Genomic DNA, 25,583 nt, shown 5'->3' on the forward strand with positions numbered 1-25,583 from the left:
CGCAGTTAAAGAATTGACATTTGCATTGTTCTCAATAAGCAGTCTTACAATTTCATCATCGCCATACTGTATTGCAATATGAAGCGGTGTAAGCATTTTAAACAATGTTTGACTTTCTAAATTGATATTTTCACATCACAATAAGTATATGACCACGTCGTCATTGCCTGCACTACATGCAATGTGCATTGCCGTATGACCGTCGTTGCTTCGTTTTTCGTTTACATTCAGACCGAATTCAAATAATAAATGCATACAATCTGCACTACTCATTTCTGCAGATAGAAACCATCCTTTATATAAAGCACAAATTCTTATTGGTGTGTCTTTAAAACAAGAATTGATTAACAATCTCAAAAGAGAGACTTTAGATTCCCCGCAAGCCCAAATGAATTCGTTTTCAAGAGCGCTTTGTTCTACAGTTGTAATATCTAAAATTTCAACTACATCACTTAGGTGACCATTTAAACACACCTGGTGAAATGACGAATTTACATTTATATCCGCACCACGCTGTAACAATAGTTTTCCAATTTCTAAATGACTATGTTTGAGACTTGTGTGCAAGAGCGTCTCGTCGTTAAAAATAACTTTATTAATATCAATTTCAGTATTATATTCCAATATGATGTTCATAATGTCATATTGTCCTTTTACGCAGGCACGATGCAAGAAAAAGTTACGCTCATGAATACAGACATTCCAATGTGCATGATAGTTCAGAAGACGTTGCATTATTTCGATGTTACCAATTTCAAATGCAAAATATAGTGCTGTTTCGCCGGCATAATGGCAATAATTTATATCGGCATTGTGTTGCAATAAAAGATCTAACATTTCAAAATGCTTTAGTTTGCAGGACATTATTAACAAACTCTCACCAGTTGCATTTATCACATTCGGATTTGCATCTTTTTTCAATAACTTTTCTGCCTCTGTAACATAATTATGCAAGCACGAAAAATAGAGTGGACTGTAACCTTCATACGAGTTTATATTCACGTTTGCATTTTTATCTAGAAGTATACATGTAATTTCGTCATAGCCTAAAGAACAGCTTATATAAAGCGGTGTTTTGCGATCAATATTGAAGACATTCGTTTGTGCTTTATTTTCAAGTAAAAGCAACAATATATCGTTTTCCCTATCTTTGCATGCTTTAAACACCAATGTTTCCTTCTGTGGTCCATATCTTTTATCAATATCAGCACCTTTAAAGATAAGTACTTTAAGCATTTCTTTATTTCTGTTATCATAAGCAATTGAAAGCGGTGTCATTCCTGAGCTACTTTTGATATCAAGATATTCTTGATTATGACCACCAAAAAAGCTACTCTCTGAAAATTGAAGGAGTCGATGTAAACATTCCATATTATTTGTCATACATGCTATATGCAAGGCATTTTCTCCATTTTTGTTTGTAAGAAATGGATCTCCACCTTCTTTTATCAAAAGTTCAATTATATGCGGGCACTCATTTCTCGTTGCAATATGGATCGGAGTATCAAAATCTACAGCACGACAATTTACGCAGGCATTGTTTGACACTAACAATTCCACAACCTCTGCTTGGTTAGCCTCACAAGCATAGTGAATTGGGGCTTTGTTTTGATGAATAATCGAAGTATTTTGAATAATCACCAAAAGATCTCTGATCGTTTGTACATTACCTAAGATACAACTTTTGACAAATGTTTCAAACAAAAACGTCTCAACTGATGTTTTAAAAACTGTTCCGTCAATTTCACTGCTTTGTAGCTCTTGCATGTTTTTAGAAAAACCTGCCAGTATAGTATTTGATATACGACAAGTTTTGAATATAGAAGCCCCGTGTTTTAGAAGCGTTTTTAAAATTGTCCAATGAGTACTGAAACATGCGATCTGTATTGGGGATAACATAAATGTCTGCTCTTCTCCGGAAACTGAGTCAAAATCTACGAGTAAACCATGAATGCATATAACCTAGTCTGTGTTTATTAGAATTGGACTGTCTATATAGTTAGGAAGGTTAGCAATGTTGCTTTGTAATAACAACATTTCGACGATGTTATCATTTCCCATTAAACAAGCTATGTGGAGAGGAAGAATATCGTGAATAATACTGCAATTAAAATATTTGTTGAATGCTATTTCAGGCCTATAAGTGCTCTGACAATTATTGGCTAAAATTTGAAGCATCACTGGATTAACAGAACATTTTAAATTTATTCTTGCTTTGCTATCTAAAAGCATCTTAACAATATTCTCATTATTGCAGATGCTTGCTATATGTAATGCTGATATTGGAAATTCAGGAATATTAAGATAATTAAACCGTTTATATGCAATTATTTCTATAATATCAACTGCCATTTCACATTGAAATATCGTGAGACATACATCGTCAATACATGTAGCAGTGTTAACGTTTGAATGGTTGTTCAATAAAACTTCTACCATATTTTCATTTTTAAAAATACAGGCAACAGATAGTGGAAAACTTTCTGTTTCAAAACAACTGTTTGGTTCAGCTCCACTGTTTAATAGAAGCTCCATTATATCTAAGTTTTGTTCAAAGCATGCTATTTCTAAAGGAGTTACACATGTATCATGCCACTGACCAACTTTTGTCAATAAAGAATTGATATATTCAGGGGATCGAATCGAATAAGCGGCATGTAATGTTAGTTTTTCACTTGCATTAACATCAATGCAAATATCCTTTTGAAGAAATATTGAGCACATCTCATAATTATTCAAAAGACATCCTATATGAAGAGGAGACGGTAAAACTATAGACTGTTTATAATCGACTATATTAGCCCCTTTAGTTATCAACAGTTTCACTAAGTCACAATTTTTACTTAGACAAGAGAGCTGCATCACTGTTTCGCCTTGTTTTGTATAAATATTCACATTAGCCTTATTTTCTATTAATACATTTGCAATTTCTAAATCGCCATTTTGACAAGCGATATGAAGTGCAGATTTTCCGGATTTCAAGTACCTGTTGATTTCTAAATCAATTTCCATTATAATTTCCAAAAGATCTTGATCATTTTCTTCTAATGCATATAGGAGTATCGGGTTAATGTCGTCATTGAGAGTAGCTGTCTGTAAAAGAATGATTAAACTATCCCTTTGATCGCGATAAAGAAGTCTCAGAGGCGATAAACCACTCTTTCGTGATAAAGCTAATAAGTTAGCCCTCTTTGCAACAAGCAACTGCATTACGTTTTTAGAAGATGAAGCACAAGCGAAATGTAACGGTGTTTCACCATCATCGGAACTTTTGTCAACATTTGCTCCGTTTTCTAATAAAAGTTCGACTATTTTTTCATGTCCTTTAATGCAAGCGTGATGAAGAGCTGTAAAACCCATAATATCTTGTTGATTTATATCTGCCCCGAATTGTATTAAAAGTTTTGCTATTTCAAAATAGCCTTTTTCACTAACTAGCAATAATGGTATCAAACGCCTGCCACTGCACAAATCCGGGTCTGCTCGATTCTCTAAAAGATGTTTTACAACATGTATTTTTCCAGACATGCATGCTCCAAATAATGCAGTAAATCCTCTCGATTTGTATGAATTTACACTCACGCCCGCTTTCAACAAAAAAACGACTAAATTTACATTTTCATACTTGCACGCCTTATGTAATGGGGTCATTCCTATGTCATCATATTTATTTATATCAACGCCTTTCCCTAAACAGAATGCAGCAAAATCGATGTACCCACGTTTCGATATAAGATGAAGGAGGTTAATACCAAAGTAGGATAATTCCATTATCCTATTTATTTCTTCAGAATCAAATGTTTTACAAAATGCAAGGAATTGTGCTCTGTATTTTGTATCAGTCATTTGTTTGCAATCGAAAATATCAAGGAAATTATAAGTATCTGCTTCCTTTAATAACCGTTCAAAGAAGTAGTTCTCAAAATGACTAGGCACGAAAAAATGATAATGCTGCCGGCCTTCATCTAAACACTCAAGACCAAATTTATCACAAAGCATTGATACTTTACAATGCTTGATCATGAATTTCAAGAATGTTTTAGCCATAAAAGTAAATGTCATTTCAAATAACCTTTCATTTGTAAATCGGTAAGAATTGTCTTCGAACATTAAATAAACTCCAATCAATGTGTCTAAATGATCTTTAATTAAAACTCTTGAGGTACCTCGTGTTTCCCCGCATTCTTCTATTATATCATCTAATGTTTTACGATCGTTTATATCTATGTCATCAGTGAGCAATCCATTATCAAAATTGTTGTTAAAAATAGTCACAAGAAGTAAAGCACAAAAATTTAGTTTCTCTCTTCTTTTCATCTGTTCTAATTCATTTTCAAAAACACTTAATGGGTTTAATAAAAAAGATAACGCTTTACTCGCCTCCCATGTTTTGGACATTCTACATAATAAAGGAAAGCAATCATAAAGTTTGATGCATTCATCAGATAATTCCTTCAAAACCTCTTCGGATACATATTTTGATGCAATCAAACGTTTTTCAGAAAGTGTAAATTCACTGGTCAGAAGATTAATTTGGCACTTTCTCAACAGTTGCAATGACTCGAATTCTTTACTCTGAAATATTTGTAACCTACAATTACACAATATTTTTACATCTTTTCCGAGTATACAATTTGCAATTTCGTCAGAATATCTTTCCCAATCTTCCATCTCGTTGTGTAATAAATGGGTCTTTCCGCAAACATCGTCAAACACAAACACAATTTTCGCATTTTGCGAGACAAACTTTAAAATATCGAATGGTTTTCTAACAGGCAAAACATCATATCCGTTTGAAAGCATATGTAATGCTACATGCTTTGTTGTAAACGATTTTCCAACTCCAGAATTACCCGTGATAGTCAAAAACACTTCAGTGTCGAAATAATCCAATATTTGTTTTGATTGTTTTGTTGAAACAAATTTAGAATCCTCCTGCTTCCACTTCGAAATTTCGTTGTTGTAAAGAGCTAATGAAAAATGAAGGAGAAAAAGAAGTCAGTGAATTGGTCTATCTAAAACATATTGAAAAATACACTACCAAGAATTTACTCACATGTTTCTTGCACTTTTCTACCTTTTTTGTAAAGCAGTACTAAACACCTTCATAGCGATATTTTCACGTGGTACGCTTTGTAAAATCAGTACTGCTGAATTTCATACTTATATCAATACTAATTTTTTGCAGTACTGTTACAGTGCTGATAGTTTTCAGAGTGTGTTATGGACTTATTTATTGCCCTACCGAATCAGTTTTTACTTTTAAGTCACCCTCTTGTCTTTATCAATATTTCTCTACTGTTTAAGTAAATAAGACGTACAGTCAGTCTTTTCTCACAGTATTTTGGAATGATGTTAGTTCTCATTATATTATTGTTTATATTTGAATGAACATTTATATTAAGAACACTTTGGTGTATGATTTTGATATTTCAATTGATTAGGTGTGGGGCCTGTATTTAAAGCGGATATACAGATATATATAAAATGTCCGAACAGTAGCCAACGATGAATCCTTAATCGGTAAAATCTCACAAAAAAATAAAACCATGAACAAATGTTAAATATTTCGGATTATAATAACAAATATCCTTCATCAGAAAGTTGTTATCAAAGGTACCAGGATTATAAATTAGTAAGACAGACGCGCGTTTCGTCTACATAAGACTCATCAGTGACGTTCGTAAGATGTCACATGGTTCTTGCTATGTCTTGTAGTCAAACTGAAAATATAATCTTGTCATTATGCAAATAATCACAATCAATACGCTGGTAATATTTTCAATTCTGATGTCTGGGAGGAGAAATGAATTCCTTAAAAAAAATTCCAACCGCTGAAAATTTGAAAATAAACGTTTCGCAGTAAATGATTAATTATAAAAAACTGTTTTAGAAAAAAAAAACTGTCATTTTTTTGACTGAACAGAATTTATCTCCCAGTTAGTAAAATTGTATAAGATACCTAAAAAAAAACAGCCTAACAAGTGTTATTTGTGGTATGTCTTCTAAGTTACGAGTTTCCTTTTTCAGATACACATTTTCCTATGAAGTCAATGTCATTCAGACTCTCTCTTGACTTTACGTATGAAAATGAAACAAGATCAGATAACTCCGAGAATCATTAAGACTTTCCCATTAAATTTACCAATCGGAAACCGAGATATATAGAAGACGTTATACACCATTGTAAAAATAAATCAATTTAGATTTACGATATAACAAGTTTTAGTCGGGTTGACAGCACAGAAAGCGGCATTTAACGGAATTTCGTCACCGCCTGACATTTTTCTGAAATGCAAGTTAAGAACCTTGTGTTATTTTAAGGTATATAGTGGGGACAATTTCTGAGACAAGTGCCTGCGGACAACAACTGTCATATTCCTGATTTGGTACAATTAAATACACGTTTTATTTATTAACTATTCGTTACCTTCAATTTTACATTACTATTACTAAGCCCACGGTGTATTTCATTAAAAACTACGTATTTCAAAAAATAATATCGTGGAGTCAATTCAGTTTTGATTTCGATTTGGTAAGAATAGACGCATTGTCCTTGTATATTTATTAATTTGGTGAAAGTTTTATTGTGAGGACGGAGGATTGGATGAAATTTGAAAAAAGGTAGGACAGGAGTTTTGATTTAAAAAGGCAGGATGAGCAACTTGGCAAAAATAAAAGTAGGATAACAATGTATGTAAAACATGTCAAGATAAACTAATATAAAAAGGCAGGTAAAAACTTGTAATCCTAGACTCCCCTCCCCCTAATAATCAATCGGTACATGTAGCTCCCTTAGACTTTTTATACTTTATTTCATATATGCAAGGCCTAGATCAAAAAACGAAAACAGTTATGTTCCTTCCTGTTTCCCTTTCTTTTCTTACCTCCAGGTTTTCTTTTGTAAATTTATTTCACTTAGATTTTTTTCCTATTTTTAGGTGTTCTGTAAACCCTGAACAGCAAATTGGAGGATTTCCTTGTGTGTATAAGATACCTAAGCTTTGGCAAAAATCAGTTATATCAGAACTTTTGATTTTTCAACCCTGTATACCACCATTCCCCATGTGAAATTGAAAAATCAAGTTATAAAAAATCAATTCACACTGCCTTTTAACATTGGTAGAATACGGTATAAACTCATTACTTTGGGATACCATACGGCATATTTTGTTTACAGAAAAAAAAGGTAAAAATGCAACAAGGAAAAACAAGTGATCAGTATGACTGAGTGCCTAATCGCAACATTTGTTGATTTTGGAGGTAGATTTTTTTACAACAAATTGTCGGCACTCCTATGAGAACGGGCCCTGCCAACCTCTTCTCATAATAAAATGAGTCGGAGTTTCTTTAGACAGTTGTTACCCATTCGTTTGGTGTGCTTGAGCTTATGATTTTTTTGATTGAAAAGGGACTTTCCATTTTGAGTTCGGTATTTTATTTTCATTTTAATTTTTTTCTGTACTGTTAAAGTACCTAAAATATCAGTACTTAAATAGTACAAATAAAAGCAACACAGGTACAGTTCCGATAAAATCAGTACTACAAACCCAGGTTCAACCCACCATTTCTCTTAAAATGTCCTGTACCTAGTCAGGAAAAATGGCCATTGTTATATTATAGTTAGCTTCTTTGTGTGTTACATTTTAATGTTGTGTTTCTGTTGTGTCGTAGTTCTCCTCTTATAATTGATGCGTTTAACTCAGTTTTAGATTGTAACCCGGATTTGTCTTTTTCTCAAACGATTTATGAATTTTTAACAGCGGCATACTACTGTTGTATTTATCTTTATTGAAGAAAAAAATCTCGGTACTGTAAAAAGTTATTAAAAGGTGCCAGGCTTATAATTTAATACAGTACTAAAAAAAGGATTGTCACAATGCTGATAAATTATTACTGAATATAAAAAGATAAGTTTCAGAACTAAAATAAGAATTAAATTCAGCATTACTGAATTTACAAAAAATAAAACATTACAATTGTATCATGAAGCAGTACAGTACTGATTTATCAGAGGTTATAAATGAACAAGAAATGTATTTATTAATTATTGGTAGTGTAATTAAGGAATAACAGTACTGTAGTTGAAGAGTTGCCACCGTCAATTGTAGATTTGACGGTCGCAAATGCAGTTTTACTGGCGACGCGTAGCGGAGACAGTAAAACGGAGATTTGCGACCGTCAAATCAAAATTGACGGTGGCAACTCTTTAACTACAGTACTGTTATTCCGATTCTAATGCATAACAAACAAAAAAAATCCGATTAAACTTGAAAAAATGTCTAAATATGTCAAATAAAAAAAATCCGCGAAACTTCTTGAATGATTTTGGCACAAAGACGTCATGGCTAAACGTGACGTCATACAAATGAAAACTTGCAAACTGGACGTTATTACGTTACCTGTACGTTTCAAATTCGGATAAATTACATTAAAACGGCGAATTCGAGGTAGGTGTTGTTTTATTTTCGATTCTATAGTAGTAATCGAACATTTGTTGATTCACCAATTCAAAATGGCTGGTCCCTCCTTAGTTACGCCTAGTCAACTGTGGATATGACGGCAACTTTTAGCCAATGAAAAAAATTGTTACATCCAAATTGCATTAGAATAATTTATGTACCAGGAGGTGAGTATACAAACATTATCAAGACAAAGTGGTTGGCGAAATCCGATCTGAATAAATATACATTCCTGAACCCCAATAATGCATTTAGGCAAATATTTACTAGTGCTTTCTCTGAGTTTGCAATGAACCAGTCATTCTTCTAAAACACCAACATTTATATATCCTATCTATCATAGCTGAACAAGAAAATGTACTAAATTTATCTGTGGAGCCCATTAAAAATATGGCAAACGAGTTCCCATAAGACTTTCTGCATCAGATCTATTTTAATGGCAATTATACTTTTATTATCATTTTACTTTTTTATAACTCGCAGAAGTTTCATTTAGTTTCATGGGGCAAAAGCTCAGGAGCAGTAAATTTAAAACGGGGTATTCAAGAGAATTAAAACTTATTACATTAGTATGCTTTTTTTTTTTTTTTTTTTTTTAGATATTTGAATAATTTTTATTATCAATTACCTACACTGTTATCGGACTTAATATCATGAAAACTGCCTATGCAATATACATGATATAAGGTGTCAACTCGGTCAATACAGATTTTTTTTGTGTATTGGCCGAGTTATTCTATATTTTGCGAGTTGACACAAATACAGGATTTCGGAACGTCTCTATTTTTTATATGAAAAGTCACGATAAACACAAACTGAAAGTAAACAGTTGTTTGGGAGACGCCGTTTTAATTTAGTCATCATAAACATGCTGTAAAGTTCATGGCATATACTTCAGACTAAAGACGATCACATTAATTTAAAAAATGATTTTTAAAGCAGACGATGGAATTATTTCAGGTTTTGGGCATGAGTACATTTCTTGACGACCTCATAATTTCACGATGGTATAAATACTACGAAACTGTTTACTTTCGCTTTTTTTTTGGTAACCTATCATTTATTTTTAAACCCGAACCAGGCATATGCATTCTGTAATGATGCAAACCTTTGTTCTTTGGTCATTTGGCAAATGGATAATTGTATTATTTTCAACTCCTACATTATTATTTTTTTAATATATTCAAATTAGTTTCTGCATAACACATGCAATGGCAGTACCTTTCTAATAACTATTTATGTGTTGCGTCTAAATTAAAATTTTAACACTTTATAGTGACTGGAAAGGGTACAAAAATTACCAGATGAGAAAATGCGGAAGACACATGGAAACAGAACCAGATAATTATATATTGCATTTAATAAAAAGAAACTGAGATTAGGATAGTTCCACTTCAAGGTAAAAATATTTAATATCTTGTGAAATGAAATAAAAAAAAATATTTTAACAATGTAGTTAATTAATAGAGATACTATTACGTGTATTTATGTATTGGCCTTGTGATTTGTCCTCGGCCAGCTGTGTTGGCCTTCGGCTTCTCCTCAGGCCAATACAGAAATACTTACGTAATAATATCATAATAAAGTATAGGGTAGTTCATTTCTAGCTAAATTTGGCTGGCTCATCTGGTTCATTCAATTATAAGTTTATTGAGTTGTACATATTCTTTACCTCTAATGTTTTGAGGAATTGTGTCTTGCAAAATGTTTTCCATGTCAGTTGTCTTTTTTGTCAAGGCTTCAATCATATTTGCCATGGTATGCGATACTTCATCTTGGAAATGGCGAATATTCAACAAAATGTCTTTATAACATTCACTGTCTAAATTGGAACTTTTTAAAGAAAAACATTCTTGCTGAAAAACGCTACCACCAAGTCTTCCTATTGCCTGAAATATGCAAGAAAAGGTCTGGTAAAGGAAATGATATAGCAAGGCCATTTTTGACAGATTTAAAGTACTATGCATATTCCCCTACAAATAATAAGCAAACATTAGCAGTTCAGGTATTTCGAATAATGTAATTAAATTTTGTTCTACGCATTTGTCTTAAAATCTTTTTCATAAAGAAAAGCAAGCTAACATAGTACTAAAAAGGTGGTAAACATTCAATAGATAACATCCTGCACATCATAAGACATTAGCTAGTTAATTCCAGCGATTACCTACATAAAGAACGCTCTAATCAAAATAATTGAGAATCAATGATTTATTTATATGGATAAACGTAAGGACATAATATATTATATGACCCGGACATCAGTATTTATATAGTTGAATTCTGGCATACATATAAGCGTTAGAGCTACATATAACATGGCTGATATATTTAAAAAAAAACTGAATGATATTTCTTACCGTGCTAACATCATTCCAAGCATCTTCAAATTCTTGTGTCAGCATTTTTGAGTCTGTTGAATGCGCTATTTTATTTCTGTAATGTTTGATGCGAGATAAATCAGCTCCTTTGCTTATATCAGTTGGTGATGGAAGGGTATCATATCCTGTGACGGGGGGAGCTATTCCACTTATATTCCTCAGAAGGCATATCATTAATGTAATGTCGAAGTTCTTAGATGTAACTGCAGATCCTGTATGAAGATAATAGTGCGAGTGAAAAACATTTATGATAAAGTTGTAAGCAATAAGAAAATATGAGTATATCAATTTCGAAAAGAACACTTTATTAATTTCCCAAGCTCTTTACTGGATTTACCTTTATATAGAATGCTCAAACCCAAACATTGCACTTAAAAACGTGCAAATTTTATTTTCCTAAAAGGGGTTGATTATGCATAATGTGTTAAGGAATTAAGGACAGGAATGTCAACAATTGTTACATTATTCTTAATACTTGATCTGATGGCGTATCTAAGATTTCTATTGCTTCAATATTGATATGTTCTTGCATAAGATGTTTATTGCAAGACATTTGGTTGTCTAAATTGGTACATAGATTAGAGTTTAACTAAAACTGCTAAAAAGAGTCGACCTTTTTCTAAATATGTTGTTGTTGTGGAATTTGACGCTGATAGAAAAAAAATGTTATCAAAGAGGAGGGGAATTTGTGTAAATTTGACCGCGTTAAAAAGTAATAAAATAACACTTTCATATATTAAACCTACCCGAATGAAATAATGTGTTGTACTGAACTGATGTTAGAACTTTTTTGCGATATCTTAAATCATCTATTGTCTTTTGTTGATTCAGTAGTGTAGTTTGAAGATTGTTTGGATGTAAGACTCCGTCAAAATAGCAACGAACAGCTCTTGGGGCAACACCAATGGTCAACGCAACCAAGCGAAGGAAGTTTGTTTCTTCTACCGTAAGTGAGAGAGCCATCTGAAATAAAACGTTCTATAACTTTTTTTAAATACAACTGATTTAAAATATTTCCTAGATTAAGATACAAAGAATATGGTTAGAGAGTGAAAACACAGCTGGGAGAATGTGGAGGAATAAAGAGTACAAGCGAGAAGGGATTGGAAAATGAACAACAAGTAGTACAAGAACAGACGAAAGTTCTATATAGAAAAGGAAGAAGACAAGTAAGAATATGTACCCAATAAAGGAGGAAATTGCTCTTTGCAAGAACATCACTAAGTGAAATAAAAATGACACTTCCTGTTTCAAATTGTGAAAGTAAGTCAAATGAGAACGAGCAATAACGAAAGAAACAAAATCAGATAGAAATAGCGATTCGTACGTATTTCTTTATTGTGGTTTATCTTACAACTCTTCAAAATTGCAGACATGTGCAATTGCCCACTAGGGACTAAATGGGAAAAAAATAGAATGTTCCAGATTAACGCCATTTTGAAATGGCAGCTCTTCATTTAAGTAGTCTAATTTGTCGTTTTAACATCGTTTATAGCATATGCTTATGATTGAACCCTTTTTTTTATATAAAAAAGAAGATGTGGTATGATTGCCAATGAGACATCTATCCTCAAAACAAAAATGACTCAAAAATTTACAACTATAGGTCACCGTTCGGCCTTCAACGATGAGCAAAGCCCATACCGCATAGTCAGCTATACAAGGCCCCGATAAGACAATGTAAAACAATTCAAAGTAGAATACTAACGGCCTTGTTTATGTCAAAAATGAACATAAAACAAATATGTAGCACATAAACAAACAACAACCACTGAATTACAGAATCCTGACTTGGGACAGGCACATAGGTAAATAATGTGGCGGCGTTAAACATGTTAGCGGGATCCCAACCCTCCCCTTAACATGGGACAGTAGTTTAATTCTATCGAATAAATATCAGAAAAATTCTCATTTTTGTCCTTGTGGTTGAAAATATTGATATTTTTAGGTTATTATATTAATTACACAAAATGTTATCACTCTGGATTTCTATGACCATTTTTTTTCCTTCTAATTGTACACGTTTTCCTCTTTCCATCTATATGTTGTGTACAAGTTGTAATGTTGTACAAATTATAATTTGTACAGATTTTTTGTACAAGTTATCAGTGTTTTATAACCTGCTAAACAAATATGGACGATGCAAGCACACAGTCTTTTGCGTCGCATATTTCTGTCATAATTTCACAACTTCATGATACAGTCTAATACTGTGCATTGATACAAAAACAGTATAAGACCACACACAGATTTTGTATGGATATGAATTTGGTATAAGGAAAATAATAAAATTGGAATTTAAACCATTCAGGTATCCTCGTTTCCAGTTTGAAGACAAGGGGAATAGCACTAAATGTTAGTTTGAAGTATATTTTTTTGAATTTAAAACATTACACTGGTACTTTTTATAAGATAAACCTGTATCACCGGTTGCATGAAGGTAGGTGTCAAAAAACTTAAACTTGTACAAAAACCCTGTACAAATTGTAATTTGTACAAACTTACATCTTGTACACAACATATATATAATTTAGGCATGTGTTCTTCCAGAACATTAAAGTTTTAAAAAATGAACTCTGGTTGCAGCATCACATTAAGACGGAGTATATATCTTCCAATTAAAACGATATTCCCAGGCTTGTATTTCTTATTTATATTTCTTGATAGTATAGAGGGTTGCTGCTCACAAGGAAACTATTTAACCAAGAGTTCCAAATTGTGAAGTTAAAATCACCCTTCGTAAATTTTACGGACGGCATCACGCATTGTGGATATCATGGAATATGTTCCATGTATCATAACTAAAATCCACTTCCATTTTTACCACGAATGTGAACTACCAAATTCGACTATTTACTGGATTTATAATCACACGAGCAACACCATGGGCGCTCATGTGGGGCACGATCTGCTTGCCCTCCCGGAGCACCTGATATCACCCCCAGTTTTCGGTCGGGTTCGTGTTGCTTAGTCTTAATCATTAGTTTTCTCATCTTCGCTAGCCAAGGGTTACGATCCACTCCCGCTCTCTTCACCCTTGGCGGATTGAGCCAACATTTGTGATAACAATGTTGCGCCATCTATCGGAAGATAAAAAATCACGCCAATTCTGAATACATTAGTCTTGACCAATGGTAGCACTTGAACTCTTCAATTTGGAGGTAAAAACACGGTAGCGTCTAGATTCTACACACTTGGTAAAGCCGAAAATAGAAGCATATGTCAACATTCATGCATTTGTGCATGAAACATACACAGGAACTTCTATTTGTTGATTAAAAACATTCAAGTTTTCACTAAATATAGTCGTATGTTTAGGGATGTAAAGGCTTGTTACACAAAAAACACGTGGCAATTGTTTACAAACACTTTCTACATTTACACGTGATCATGTTATAGGCGCATTTTGATTGGATGCAGTGAGTTCTGACTGCAACCAATAAAAAATCCTTACCTTGTGTCTCCAAAATGTTATCTCAATCCACCAAGGGTGAAGAGAGCGGGAGTGGATCGTAACCCTTGGCTAGCGAAGATGTAGTTTTCTATGTTGTGTATTGTGTACTAAAATGTGTCTGTTTCTTTTTTTCTTTTCTAGCCGTGGCGTTGTCAGTTTATTTTCGATCTATACGTTTGACTGCTCCTCTGGTATATTTCGCCCCTCTTTTGTAGAAAACCAAAAACATGAAGTTGGGATAGACAAGTACCGTGACACGTCTTATCGCAATTTGAATTTACAATCAAAAATAAAAATTGTTAATAACCTTAACATATTGAATGACTCATTGATACAACGCATTGTTCTTCATATCTAATCGTATCTAATCGTTTTTAACCTTATCTCACTCTTCAGTACAAGAATAAGGAAATAATGACAACCTGTAAAAGGATCTATTGTTTCCGTATAGCGTTTACTAACTCGATAAATCTTGCTAACTATTTGGTAGGTTAAATTCACAGTGGTTGGTATTTGATTTTAGTGGGTATTGTGAAAATGTTTTTGTATTTCTTTGTTATACTAATATATACAAAGGACATGTATACATTTATCTTTTCATCTGAGGTATTAAATTTCTCCTCAACAGGGCATGTTTTACTGTATTTGAACAACTCAGAGCATTGCTAAAGGTATAGAAAGGTATTTGTGCAGGAAGTTTTCCTTGTTTGTCCTTGTTTGTTTATTTGATTTAACTTTCAAACAATTGTTTGGATTCGAGTGTCACTGATGCATCTGATGTAGACAAATGCGTACCTGAATAATATCAAACATATATAATTCTGGTGTTTTTATCAGATTATGCGTTTATGTCTTCTTTAAAACTAAAGATACCGCGATATTTTTAAACTTCCAATCTGCAGTTAAATTTATTGTACTAAAACTACTGTTGACAGTAAATAGGAATATTGATCATATAGACCATCATTTCAGTGATGTTTGCCAAATTTGCATTTCGTCTACAATAGTCTCATCAATGACGCTCTAAAATGACCTTAATACTGTGTGTTTATGACGTCTTCAGTGTGAATTAAGTGTAAAATGGAAAGGTTAGTCAAATCAAAGTCTATACTGCATATTTTTGTATCGTCGTGATCATTGACTAATTGTAAAATTATAATTATTGGTGAAACTTTATTATATTTACTTTACAGGGTAACAGGATTGTAATTTAATACGCCAGACGCACTCGTCCGTATAAGACTCATCAGTGACGCTTATACTGCACATTTATTTCAACGTCATGCACATGGGGTAACTGTAAAATATTTATGTAAGGCAAATTAAAGTTTTCAAAATACTTAGATATATATAGTAAGTACTAAAGAAAAGATACGGCGAGACCAAGTAAGAAAACGTGTACGATGAAGTCATCGTAATTCCAAGATCGAACAGCACAAATGAAATCAAAATGATCATTCCACTATCAGTTTTTAAAACCAAACTAGCACGAGCAAAATGTAGAAACTAAATTCAAATAGATTTAGAGATCCCTATGGATGTTTTACAGTTAATCATTTTATTTAAGTATTTAAATTTATATACTGTACGGCCTTGACCCATTAAATATAGTAAATTATTCAAGACCCCCGTCAGTACAAAATGTAAACTAGTTCAACAGAGAAAAACAAAACAGGGAATATAAAGCTAGAACAACTAACGAAAAACAAATTAGGCAGACAGCAAATAACGGAAAACCCTGAATTAAAAGCTTTTGGCTCTGCATCATGTTACAATACATAAAAAGATGTGGGGTTGAGGGAAAGCGATAACATTGTAGAATTGTTAATAATCTTACCATATTAAATCACTCATTGATGCTAGACAATTTTTTTCCGGTATCAAGCCGTATTTATTTTTTCGAACTTTTCAGTACAAAAATGAGGAAATAATAACAACCCGTACAAAAGTAAATTGTTTCCTTATAGTGTTACCAAACAAGCCCATTAATGCAAACTTTAAACAATAATGTTTGGGGTTAGATTAACAACTTTTGTTATTTGATTTTCAGTTTGTATAAATAAATTATTTTTTTTTATTTCTTTGTTTTGGTATATATTCAAAACTGAGATTTAAAAACATATGCTACTTGAATACATTTATCTCTTTAGCAGAAATTTAAAAAAAATCATATCAGGACGTATTTTTTCTCAATTTTAAATTTCAATTGGTTTAGTAATGCTTGAAATCAAATGAAACGAGTGACTGGTGAAAAATAATGTTTATTCAATTCTTGAATCAATGCATGTATATATCATAAACTTCGTCTTCTGTGCATTATTGTACTATTTTTTACGCACATTTCATTTAAAACAGCATCATATAACATTATGGAGATCTAAGTAGTTTCTAACTGAAGTCATTAAAAATGGGTTTTTACTCGCTCTTAAATCTTTGACTTGAAAATCCAAACTAGTGTTAAATCCTGAATAACTGTAAAAATTTAGGCCAAATCCAATACTTCCGGTATGATAATACATTTGTCGAACCAATCTACAGTATATGTATTATTAACATGATGTATTTCAAATAATGCATGAAATATTTGGCACTGGACGTAAGGTCTCTTTGTCGTGTGCCTTTGGGGATGCTGAAAACCTAGAATTTAGAAAAAATGATAACCCGTATATGATTTGAATAGCTTTTACAGTATAAGAACTGTTGAAAAAAGGGAAGTTAATTCTGCTGAAAGCCCGCCAAGCAAAATTCGGATAAATATAAAAGGCACCATCGAAGTTTATTAGTACAAACTAATTTAGATAGTAAACGATTATTTAACTCTAGAAATATAGGTATGTCCGCTCTAAATGAGTATGAAACACTTGCAACTTGACAGTCATCAATTTCAGTCAAAGGTTATTTTATATGTTAAAGATTAATTTGCAATTATGATAATCATTATAAACCGACATTGAACTAACTAATGCTAAAAAAACTGCATCACCTGTGTCCCCCATTGTAAAATAGCCGTAAACGTTACCAATTTAGGACATGCATGTATAAGCTCCAAAATGACGTGAGACGTTCTGGCGTTTAATAGTGGACACGTTTTGGCGAATAACAATTATCGGGCACGTTTAGGAGTAATGAAATCAGACACATTAAGGCGGTTTGGAGAATATTTAACATGACTGGCACGTTTGGGAGAATAGAAACGTTTGGGGAGAATACACACGTTTTGGGGAATCGGACACATTTGAGGGGATGGACACATTTGGGAATGTTACATATAAAGTATACAATCAAGAAAGAAGCATGGGTATTGAGCACGTGTATAACATGTACAAAAAGATAATAGTTTATTTCAATGACAGATCAATGCGTATTGCAATCGCCCTTTTACGAGAAAGGTCGTGCTAAATTCACTGCTAACGGTAAACATATCGGCGAATTATTTACTGGAAGCACACAATTCAAAAAAGGAAATTTCTTCCTAATTTGGACAATATAAAGAATGTTCTTGAGAACAAAGTATGTGTGCATAAGTTTTATAATAAAATCTAGCCACAAAATCTAGTCATAAAAACATATGCATCACTTATTTTTAATCTGAAGTTTCGTATGACTAAGATAATAAAAAATGTGTTTTTTTTAAGTAGGAAGTTTATCTCGTTGGTCTATTTGTTTCCTTGTTTTGTTTGTGTATTTTGTATAACCTTCCAACCAATGTTTTCATTCTAGCGCTACTGATTTCTTTGGTGTAGATGAAGCGGGGACCTGGAGTATATAACACATATATTCTGGAATATTTCATCAGATTTTACATTTAAGTGTGAAGTACTGTTATACTTAAGATATTGGGATATATTACAACCACCTTGTGTAGTTAAATTTATTATATCAAACTACAGCGGACAGTACATAGCAGTAGTATATATCATTGAAGAAATGAATCACAACCTATTCCACTGATCAAAACAAGAAGGTTGAGAATAACCTTCTCACATATACCAGTATTAACTTTTGTGTACGCCAGACGCGCGTCTCGACTATACAACTTCAACAGTGACGCTCGTGAATGAATACATATAGCAACTGCATGTAGCTCAACCCTGCAATTTGTTTATGTGCCTTAACAAACCAACATCGATTGACAAAGAAAGATGGTTTATAAATTTTATAAATAAAGAGTTTGCCTTTTAAATGTTATACATATTACGATTTTTTTCTAATAATTTTTGGAAAGTTTCTTTTTACATAGCATTTACATTTGCTTCTGGAAATTGTCATTTTCCCCATTATGGTAACACTGGGAAAATTGGATTTACAGTCGACCAAGGATATCAGTCTAGGTCTTCTGCAGCAAAGCATAGCATTTGGTTTTTTTATATAAACTATCAACACCACTTATTCCTTGAAGGATGTTTTTTCTTACCTTATCGTATTTATGTTTGGACTTATTTTACATTATAGAAAATAAATTGTGATCCTTAACATTTCTGAAATTTGTCCAAAGAAAGAATTGTGCAAGTCCATGCATAACATAAAACAATTTGTTTCAATAGAATGGCACTTTTATCTCACAGGAAGGTCTTCAACATGGTGCAAGTCTCTCAACTCACTCCAATTAAAATCCGGATCCCGAAAGGCAAAGTATAACACGTAAATCTCTACTTTATATTAATAATTCTACATCGATGCATTGTAGACAATAGTTGCGAATGCAAATTATAAATCAAAGAAAATAAGCCACCGCTGTACTGTATTACCCAACAATATCACTTTAAGTTAGAGGGTTAGCGCTATAGAACCAGGTTTAATCCACCATTTTCTACATTTGAAAATGCCTGTACCAAGTCAGAAATATGACAGTTCTTGTCCATTCGTTTTTGATGCGTTTTGTTTTTTGATTTTGCCATGTGATTATGGACTTTCCAAAATGATTTTCCTCTGAGTTCAGTATTTTTGTGATTTTACTTTTTACTAAAGCAACATGTCAATAACCACAGGGCACATACATATGAATAAAGATATTATTACGTTAACAAAACAAATATATATACAATGTATTAGATAATTAGGAGGAATAACGTTTGAATTGGATGATGAATTGCAAGCCATTTTTTATATTGAAAAACTTTCGAAAAGCGAGCATGTGCCAGTAGTCAACACATGAAACATTATCTCAAGTACGATATAACTATAATTATGTATGATATATGTAAATATTTGTACAAACACATAAGGAGGAAGCAAACGAGTAATCAATTAATCGGGTGCCACATGTGGAGTAAGATCCGCTTATTCTATCGTAGACCATAGATCACTGACAGTTGTTGGTGGGTTTCGTGTTGCTAAGTCTTTAGTTTTCTCTGGTGTGTCTAGTGTACTATTATTTGTCTGTTTGTCTTTTTGTTTGTTGACCATGACGTTGTCAGTTTGTTTTCGATATATGAGTTTGACTGTCCCTCTTGCATCTTTCGCCCCTCATTTAAACACAATGAAATTACAGTTTTGAAACATATGTGCAATGTAAAATGCTGTCTATTCTTGGTGTACTCTTTAACTTTTTTGAACTGATGTTAAATAAATTTAAAACAACAGAAATTCCAAACTCCAATGAAAATTCAAAACGAATAGTCTCTTATCATATATGTCATATACCGCATTCCATGCATTTTGAATTGAACAAGGATTCATAGCTACATCTTGGACATGTATAACAGTAGCATAAAATGAAAACAATCGTCGCTCTATGTAAGCAAGACATTAAAATCAAAATAAAAAAAAAATCTTAAATAATCACTGCATTATTCTTTAAGACTCATATCACAGGTATGAATCTAAATATGTAATCATTTTGTGTTATAACATACCTCGTCAGTTCTGTAAATTGGTTACATGATTGTTATTAGATCATTCACTGTCCAAATTAAATAATATACTGGCCAATTGTGTTAAATACTCCTTTAAATCTTCATCGCAATTTTATAAGGAAATTAGAATAGGAATCTAAGGAGGAAATATTTACAGTGCAACAAAGCGTAAACAAGGAACAAAAGAAAAGTATTATGACCCATTTTAATAATTTCCTGGCGAAAGAATGCTAAATACGTTAAATTTTCATAAAATTAACAAAAAACTGTTTGTTCGTATTATATCATTAGCTAAGTCTGATGATTATTTGTAACCGCCCAATTATCGTCAACTTTATTTTTGTCGTCGTTGAAAGCATGTATCGACAAACACTGCAAAAGACATTTTCAGATTATAATTCACGAAAGAATATGTTCAAGGTATACAAATAATACGACTCTAAAAGCTATCGTGTTACATCTCGAATTGATGAGTTGCACGGTTTTCCAATACATTTAGAGGTCACGGTACGCCTATAAGATCAAACAAAGTTTTTTTTTAATCTTGAAAGGTTCAGTAGATAGATAATGCACTAACAAAACGCCTTTGTCCATAACTCTCAGGAGGGATTCCTTTTTTTCGCGATAAACCAATTTTGCTACAAAAACAAACTCCAACATACATGGAAATGAACTATATCTGCTATCCACCATGTAGTCACTAAAACTTCATACTTTAATCGGGCTTTTTAATTCTTTTATTCAATCTTCACTGTAGAGTATTTTGTAAAAGACATGTGTGTTGTACAAAATTAGAGGGCAATATAGAAATATTCAGACTTTAAGTTGGCCTAAATTATTAACATCAAACTCCAATAACGGTACATCAACCAAAACAATGGCACATTTCCTCAGTGAATTAAGTGAAGAATTAATCAAACAAGTATATGAATTGTAGACAAAATAAAAGATTGGTAGAAGACTAGATATATTCGATATGCCACTATATGCCGCTATATGACAATCTTATGAAAAGTATTTCGTTCATATAACGATTTAAATACTTTAAAAAACTTGCAATAAGGTAGCATGAGTCTAGTCTGTTTTATATTTCAATAGCTTGTTATTCGGGAAGTGGTATTTATTTGTTTGTCACATTTTTAGTTTCGGTTGACAGGACGCAATACAAATATAGCTGTGCTTTAAATCAAATTTGATTTAAAAAGGGGGTTAAGAATATCTTTTACATTTAATTTAAATATCATTATTTTTACACAAAATCGTTCACAAACATTGGTAAGTCGATTAATTGTGAGGCAAAATACAATGTTGGTAATTCTCTTAATTGTATTTCTTGTTTCGAGTGTATGCGCACAGTGTTCTAAATATTCAGGACCTAGTGGAACTATAGAGTGTATACAACTATCTAGGTACAACAGCGAATACCAATGGGGAACTTGTTTGACAGATACATACATCAAAGCTAAATCTGGAGCAGAACACCAGTGCATAGATCGAACTGCCACCTACTGCCATTACCAATGCATGCTCGAACTGTACGATGTTGGTTCTGGTCCAGTTGAAGGTTGTTGTAAATGTCAACAAGGACAGGAATACACGTCAACAGATCTAACTCTTCCTTCGTCGTGTTATAGTCCTTCTGGAACAGACTGTGGGTGGTATGAAAATTGTCTTGAAAAGAAATACAAATGTAAAGGGACAGAAGATGACTATGCACTTGAATTTGCTACCAAATTTTGTAACCTCTACAATGAACATTTCAGTTCTTTCTCGTCTGGAGGACAGATATGGGTTAACTCTGTTCGCAAATGCCTACAAGTGTCTCTTGTTCCGATATTACGACCATGGTGTTCAAAGTCGTGCAAGGAAATTAAACAAATTGCCTTCGATTCGCATACCCCGTGTTATGTACGACCAAACAGACAAGATCTATCTATTTCCTTTTGCAATCTAAGCTTAAAAGATCGCGCAAGTGTATTTTGGACAATAAAATCCAGTCTTGTAATGAAAGGAGCAGTTATTGAAACACTAAATGGAGTTATGATGACTATGAAAGAATGTACCGTACAATCATTAGACAGCTTACTAACTGATGTCAACAGCTTGTTAACAGATGTTAAAGCCTTTACAATCGAAATTTTCACAAAAATACAAAGTTTATTACGTCGGCGTCGACGTGCGTTGTCCGATTTCACAGATGCACTAACATTGGCAAATAGAATTGCAGATAGTATTGCTAATAAACTTCGTTGGAGTGAACAGGGAATTCTTTGGTTTTCGAGTGTCGATTCTAACATTAGTTTGCCTTTGTCGAACGAACTACTTATGCTCGTACACCTTGCAGACAAGAAGACCTACGATTTGAATACAAATTATACCGAGTCTGCAGATATCCATTTGATAGTTCGCGAATTTCAGAATAAACTTGAAAAAGGCGAATTGAAGGCAAATTTAGAGGATTATTTATTCCAACCTATCACTGCAAAAGGTTGTCTGGATGCCCAATGCAACATCACGCTATTTGACGTCAATGCCTCCTTGGACAGTAAGTACTTTCAAATTGTTATTTCATATTATATCATTAATAATGTAAATCAAAATTGGTCGGAATAGTCTTGCTTTTCTACTACAATGTCACGATAGTATCGCCATTTTGAAAATCAGAGATAAACATCATTAGCAATTAATATTACCTTTCCTTTTTACGGTATTATCATTATGTTTAACAGTAGTGCTGTATCATTCCCTTGTATCTGGATTTTTTGTCGAAAAAAATCGGCATTTTGAATATGAACCGGAACAGCAGGTCATAACGTCATGAATATTTACAAGAATGAAGGAACGATTTTGTTTACTAAAATGGCTGAGAAATAATATAAATGGAACCTAAATTTTACAAATATTTGATATTTTGTTCTTCTCAACAAATGTTTTAAATGGTGTTCAAAGGAGTCATTTGTAAAATAAAACTAATGCAAAATTGACACGAATTTAAGATAATATAACAGTTTAAAAGAATCATAATACCCTAAACCTTGAATGACGCTACACAATTACAAAACTGATTAGTCAATCTGAATTAATGCAACTTAATCAGGAGTAAAGTGACACTGTGGTAATTTTCTTTATAAGACAAACAATTGATAATCAGATTAGTATACGTTAACTAAGAAAAGATCAGTATGTGGTAGAACATCCTGGTACTCGGTCAAGCAAGATCATTGTAAATAAGTAAATTCCAGATTTTAATACGTACAACTTTTAGGGAAAGTTAACTGTTTAAATCCTTTCTATACATGACCAAGTCAACGGAAAATAATACGTTTTTCCCCAAATTGCACCGATTATACATTTGATTTTACTTTTTCTGTTTGCTCGTAATTGACAGAGTACTATGTAGATAACCTGTTGAATAATTGTAGAACACAGAGTCAAAAGTCGGTACTATGAAAATAGTCTATTGTATGATGTATATATCTTACACCTCTCTTTATTGGTATATGTTTGCACTGTACATTCTATAAGGATAGAACTTTAGTATGCGACAATCTTCAAATTTGATATTTAGGTTGAAATGTAGTGAATTATGGTATAATGCAAATTTAAAACTCAATCCTTAACACTGTACTTTATTATTTCAGACTCTTAATCTGGTTTAAAAAGCTACGTTATCGTTGGGATTTGTACAATGGCGTTGTTTGTAGTACTTTCATGAGGATTTGCCGTCTTCTTCTGGAAAAGGAACTGAAATTCAAAACAATGAACAAAAAAACAAAGTGAGCAGTTGCATATAAATGTTATGCGATTAATATACTAGTACCAGTATGATGTAAATGTGGTCAAACGATTAGACAAAAGCTTCCTCTTTACTTGTAGTATATATCCTTCAGAATACATTTTGAAAAATGTTTATTTTCAATTAAATCTGCTTAGATAATAATATATTTTGAACTTTATGAGGTTTAATTTCTGTAGTATTTTATAGGAGTAGATCAAGAACATTAATTTGTTGAGGCGATGATCTTTTTAGCTGGTTTTGTTTTGTAAAAAAAAATTTAAGTGTTGCTCAGTTACTAATGCATGTAACTATTTAGGGAGTTGAGAAATTTCATTCGTTCCAAATCAAAACTTAAAAAGTTCTAGAAGGTGTAATAATGTTAAATAAACGCATTATAGATGGATTAGATTTGTTTATGCCAGACTCTAGTTTCGTTTACAAAGACCCGTTTGCGACGCTCGAAACAAACATTCTAATAGGTCAAATAAAATACGAAGTTGAAGATCTTAAAGGACAAAAAAAATATTTTGTCACACTACTACAATATAAAATACTGTTTGATACTATCTAGACTTACAACATATTTCAATGTCTGGACTAACTGTGTTTTCTATTCATATTTGAACATTTCAAAATTACTGAGAAACCCCGACTTGTTAATTGTAATGTTAACGAAACGTTTTCTTTATTGATACAGTTTAACAGAATATTACTATTTGATTTGTAATATCTTTACATCGTTTTAGTTATTAGATAATCAAACGCCAGAACGATTCCTATTGGAAGCAGCGAATAGCAAAAACAGTGTTTAATATCAAACAGCGATATATCAAAAATTCAGAAAATACGAATTTTTAAAACTTCTTGTTCAAATATAGGCAACAATTAAGTCTAAATATACATTCAGAAGTTAGTTAAAAGCAAAAGTTTATGTCCGCGTATAAAATTTGAAGTGCTGTGTTTTTCTTGTGTACATAATAAACAAATGCTAGAAATTCTTCTATCAATGCGATTTTTTTTTTGGTAACATTTTTCAAATTTCTTAATTTGTTTTGGAAGCAAAACTAATCACATAAGGGTTTTAAAAACATTGTCGAAATTAAATAGCTGTGGGTCAAAACTATTGTTAACATATATACAAACCTCTATTAAATTTATTAATGAACGCATCGAAACAATACATTTCCGAATCAATGCGTCCTAACATTATATTTGATGAAATCATTTTGACGTGGCTCGCTACTTATAATCCCGTCATAGTGTTATTGTTCTGTATTTTTGTATTTTTGTATTTCATTTTTGCTAATGTACGTTTTCTGTACAACTTTTTAGCTTTTCTTTTTTGGCATATTTGATTGTTTAAAAAGAGGGACGAAATATACCCCAAGGGACAGTCAAACTCATAAATCCAAAATAAACTGACAACGTGATGAAGATTATAACAAAATGTTGACTGATGTACCCTGTTTGTTTTGTTCACACATTGTTGTCAATATAATGAAATTTTATACGACTGTCATACATGTGTTTGTTACTTTACTTTTTATCATATTTTTTAAGTATTGCATTAGAGAGATATGTCTCTGACTACATGCATGCTCATATATGTTATGATGGTATGATACTACACCCCTAACGGGAAGGATGGTGCCTGAT

The 25,583-nt window shown here is 32.4% G+C and overlaps 2 protein-coding genes across 2 annotated transcripts; one reads left to right on the top strand and one right to left on the bottom strand.

Moving 5' to 3' along the window:
- Positions 1-1,962: 1,962 nt before the first annotated feature.
- Positions 1,963-20,248, bottom strand: LOC134702023 (uncharacterized). Its single transcript, XM_063563131.1, has 5 exons — positions 20,150-20,248; positions 11,587-11,803; positions 10,820-11,052; positions 10,135-10,351; positions 1,963-4,970 (listed from the first exon to the last, which is right to left on the bottom strand). The coding sequence occupies exons 2-5, from the start codon at positions 11,801-11,803 to the stop codon at positions 1,963-1,965; spliced, it is 3,675 nt and encodes a 1,224-aa protein (XP_063419201.1). The 5' UTR covers positions 20,150-20,248.
- Positions 20,249-21,335: 1,087 nt separating this feature from the next.
- On the top strand, positions 21,336-25,253 carry LOC134701946 (uncharacterized). Its single transcript, XM_063563050.1, has 2 exons — positions 21,336-22,694; positions 23,791-25,253. Exons 1-2 carry the CDS (start codon positions 21,455-21,457, stop codon positions 23,796-23,798), a joined length of 1,248 nt encoding a protein of 415 aa, XP_063419120.1. The 5' UTR covers positions 21,336-21,454; the 3' UTR covers positions 23,799-25,253.
- The last annotated feature ends 330 nt before the right edge of the window (positions 25,254-25,583 follow it).

Source organism: Mytilus trossulus, unplaced genomic scaffold (genome assembly GCF_036588685.1).
Source record: "Mytilus trossulus isolate FHL-02 unplaced genomic scaffold, PNRI_Mtr1.1.1.hap1 h1tg000373l__unscaffolded, whole genome shotgun sequence".
NCBI lineage: Eukaryota > Metazoa > Mollusca > Bivalvia > Mytilida > Mytilidae > Mytilus > Mytilus trossulus.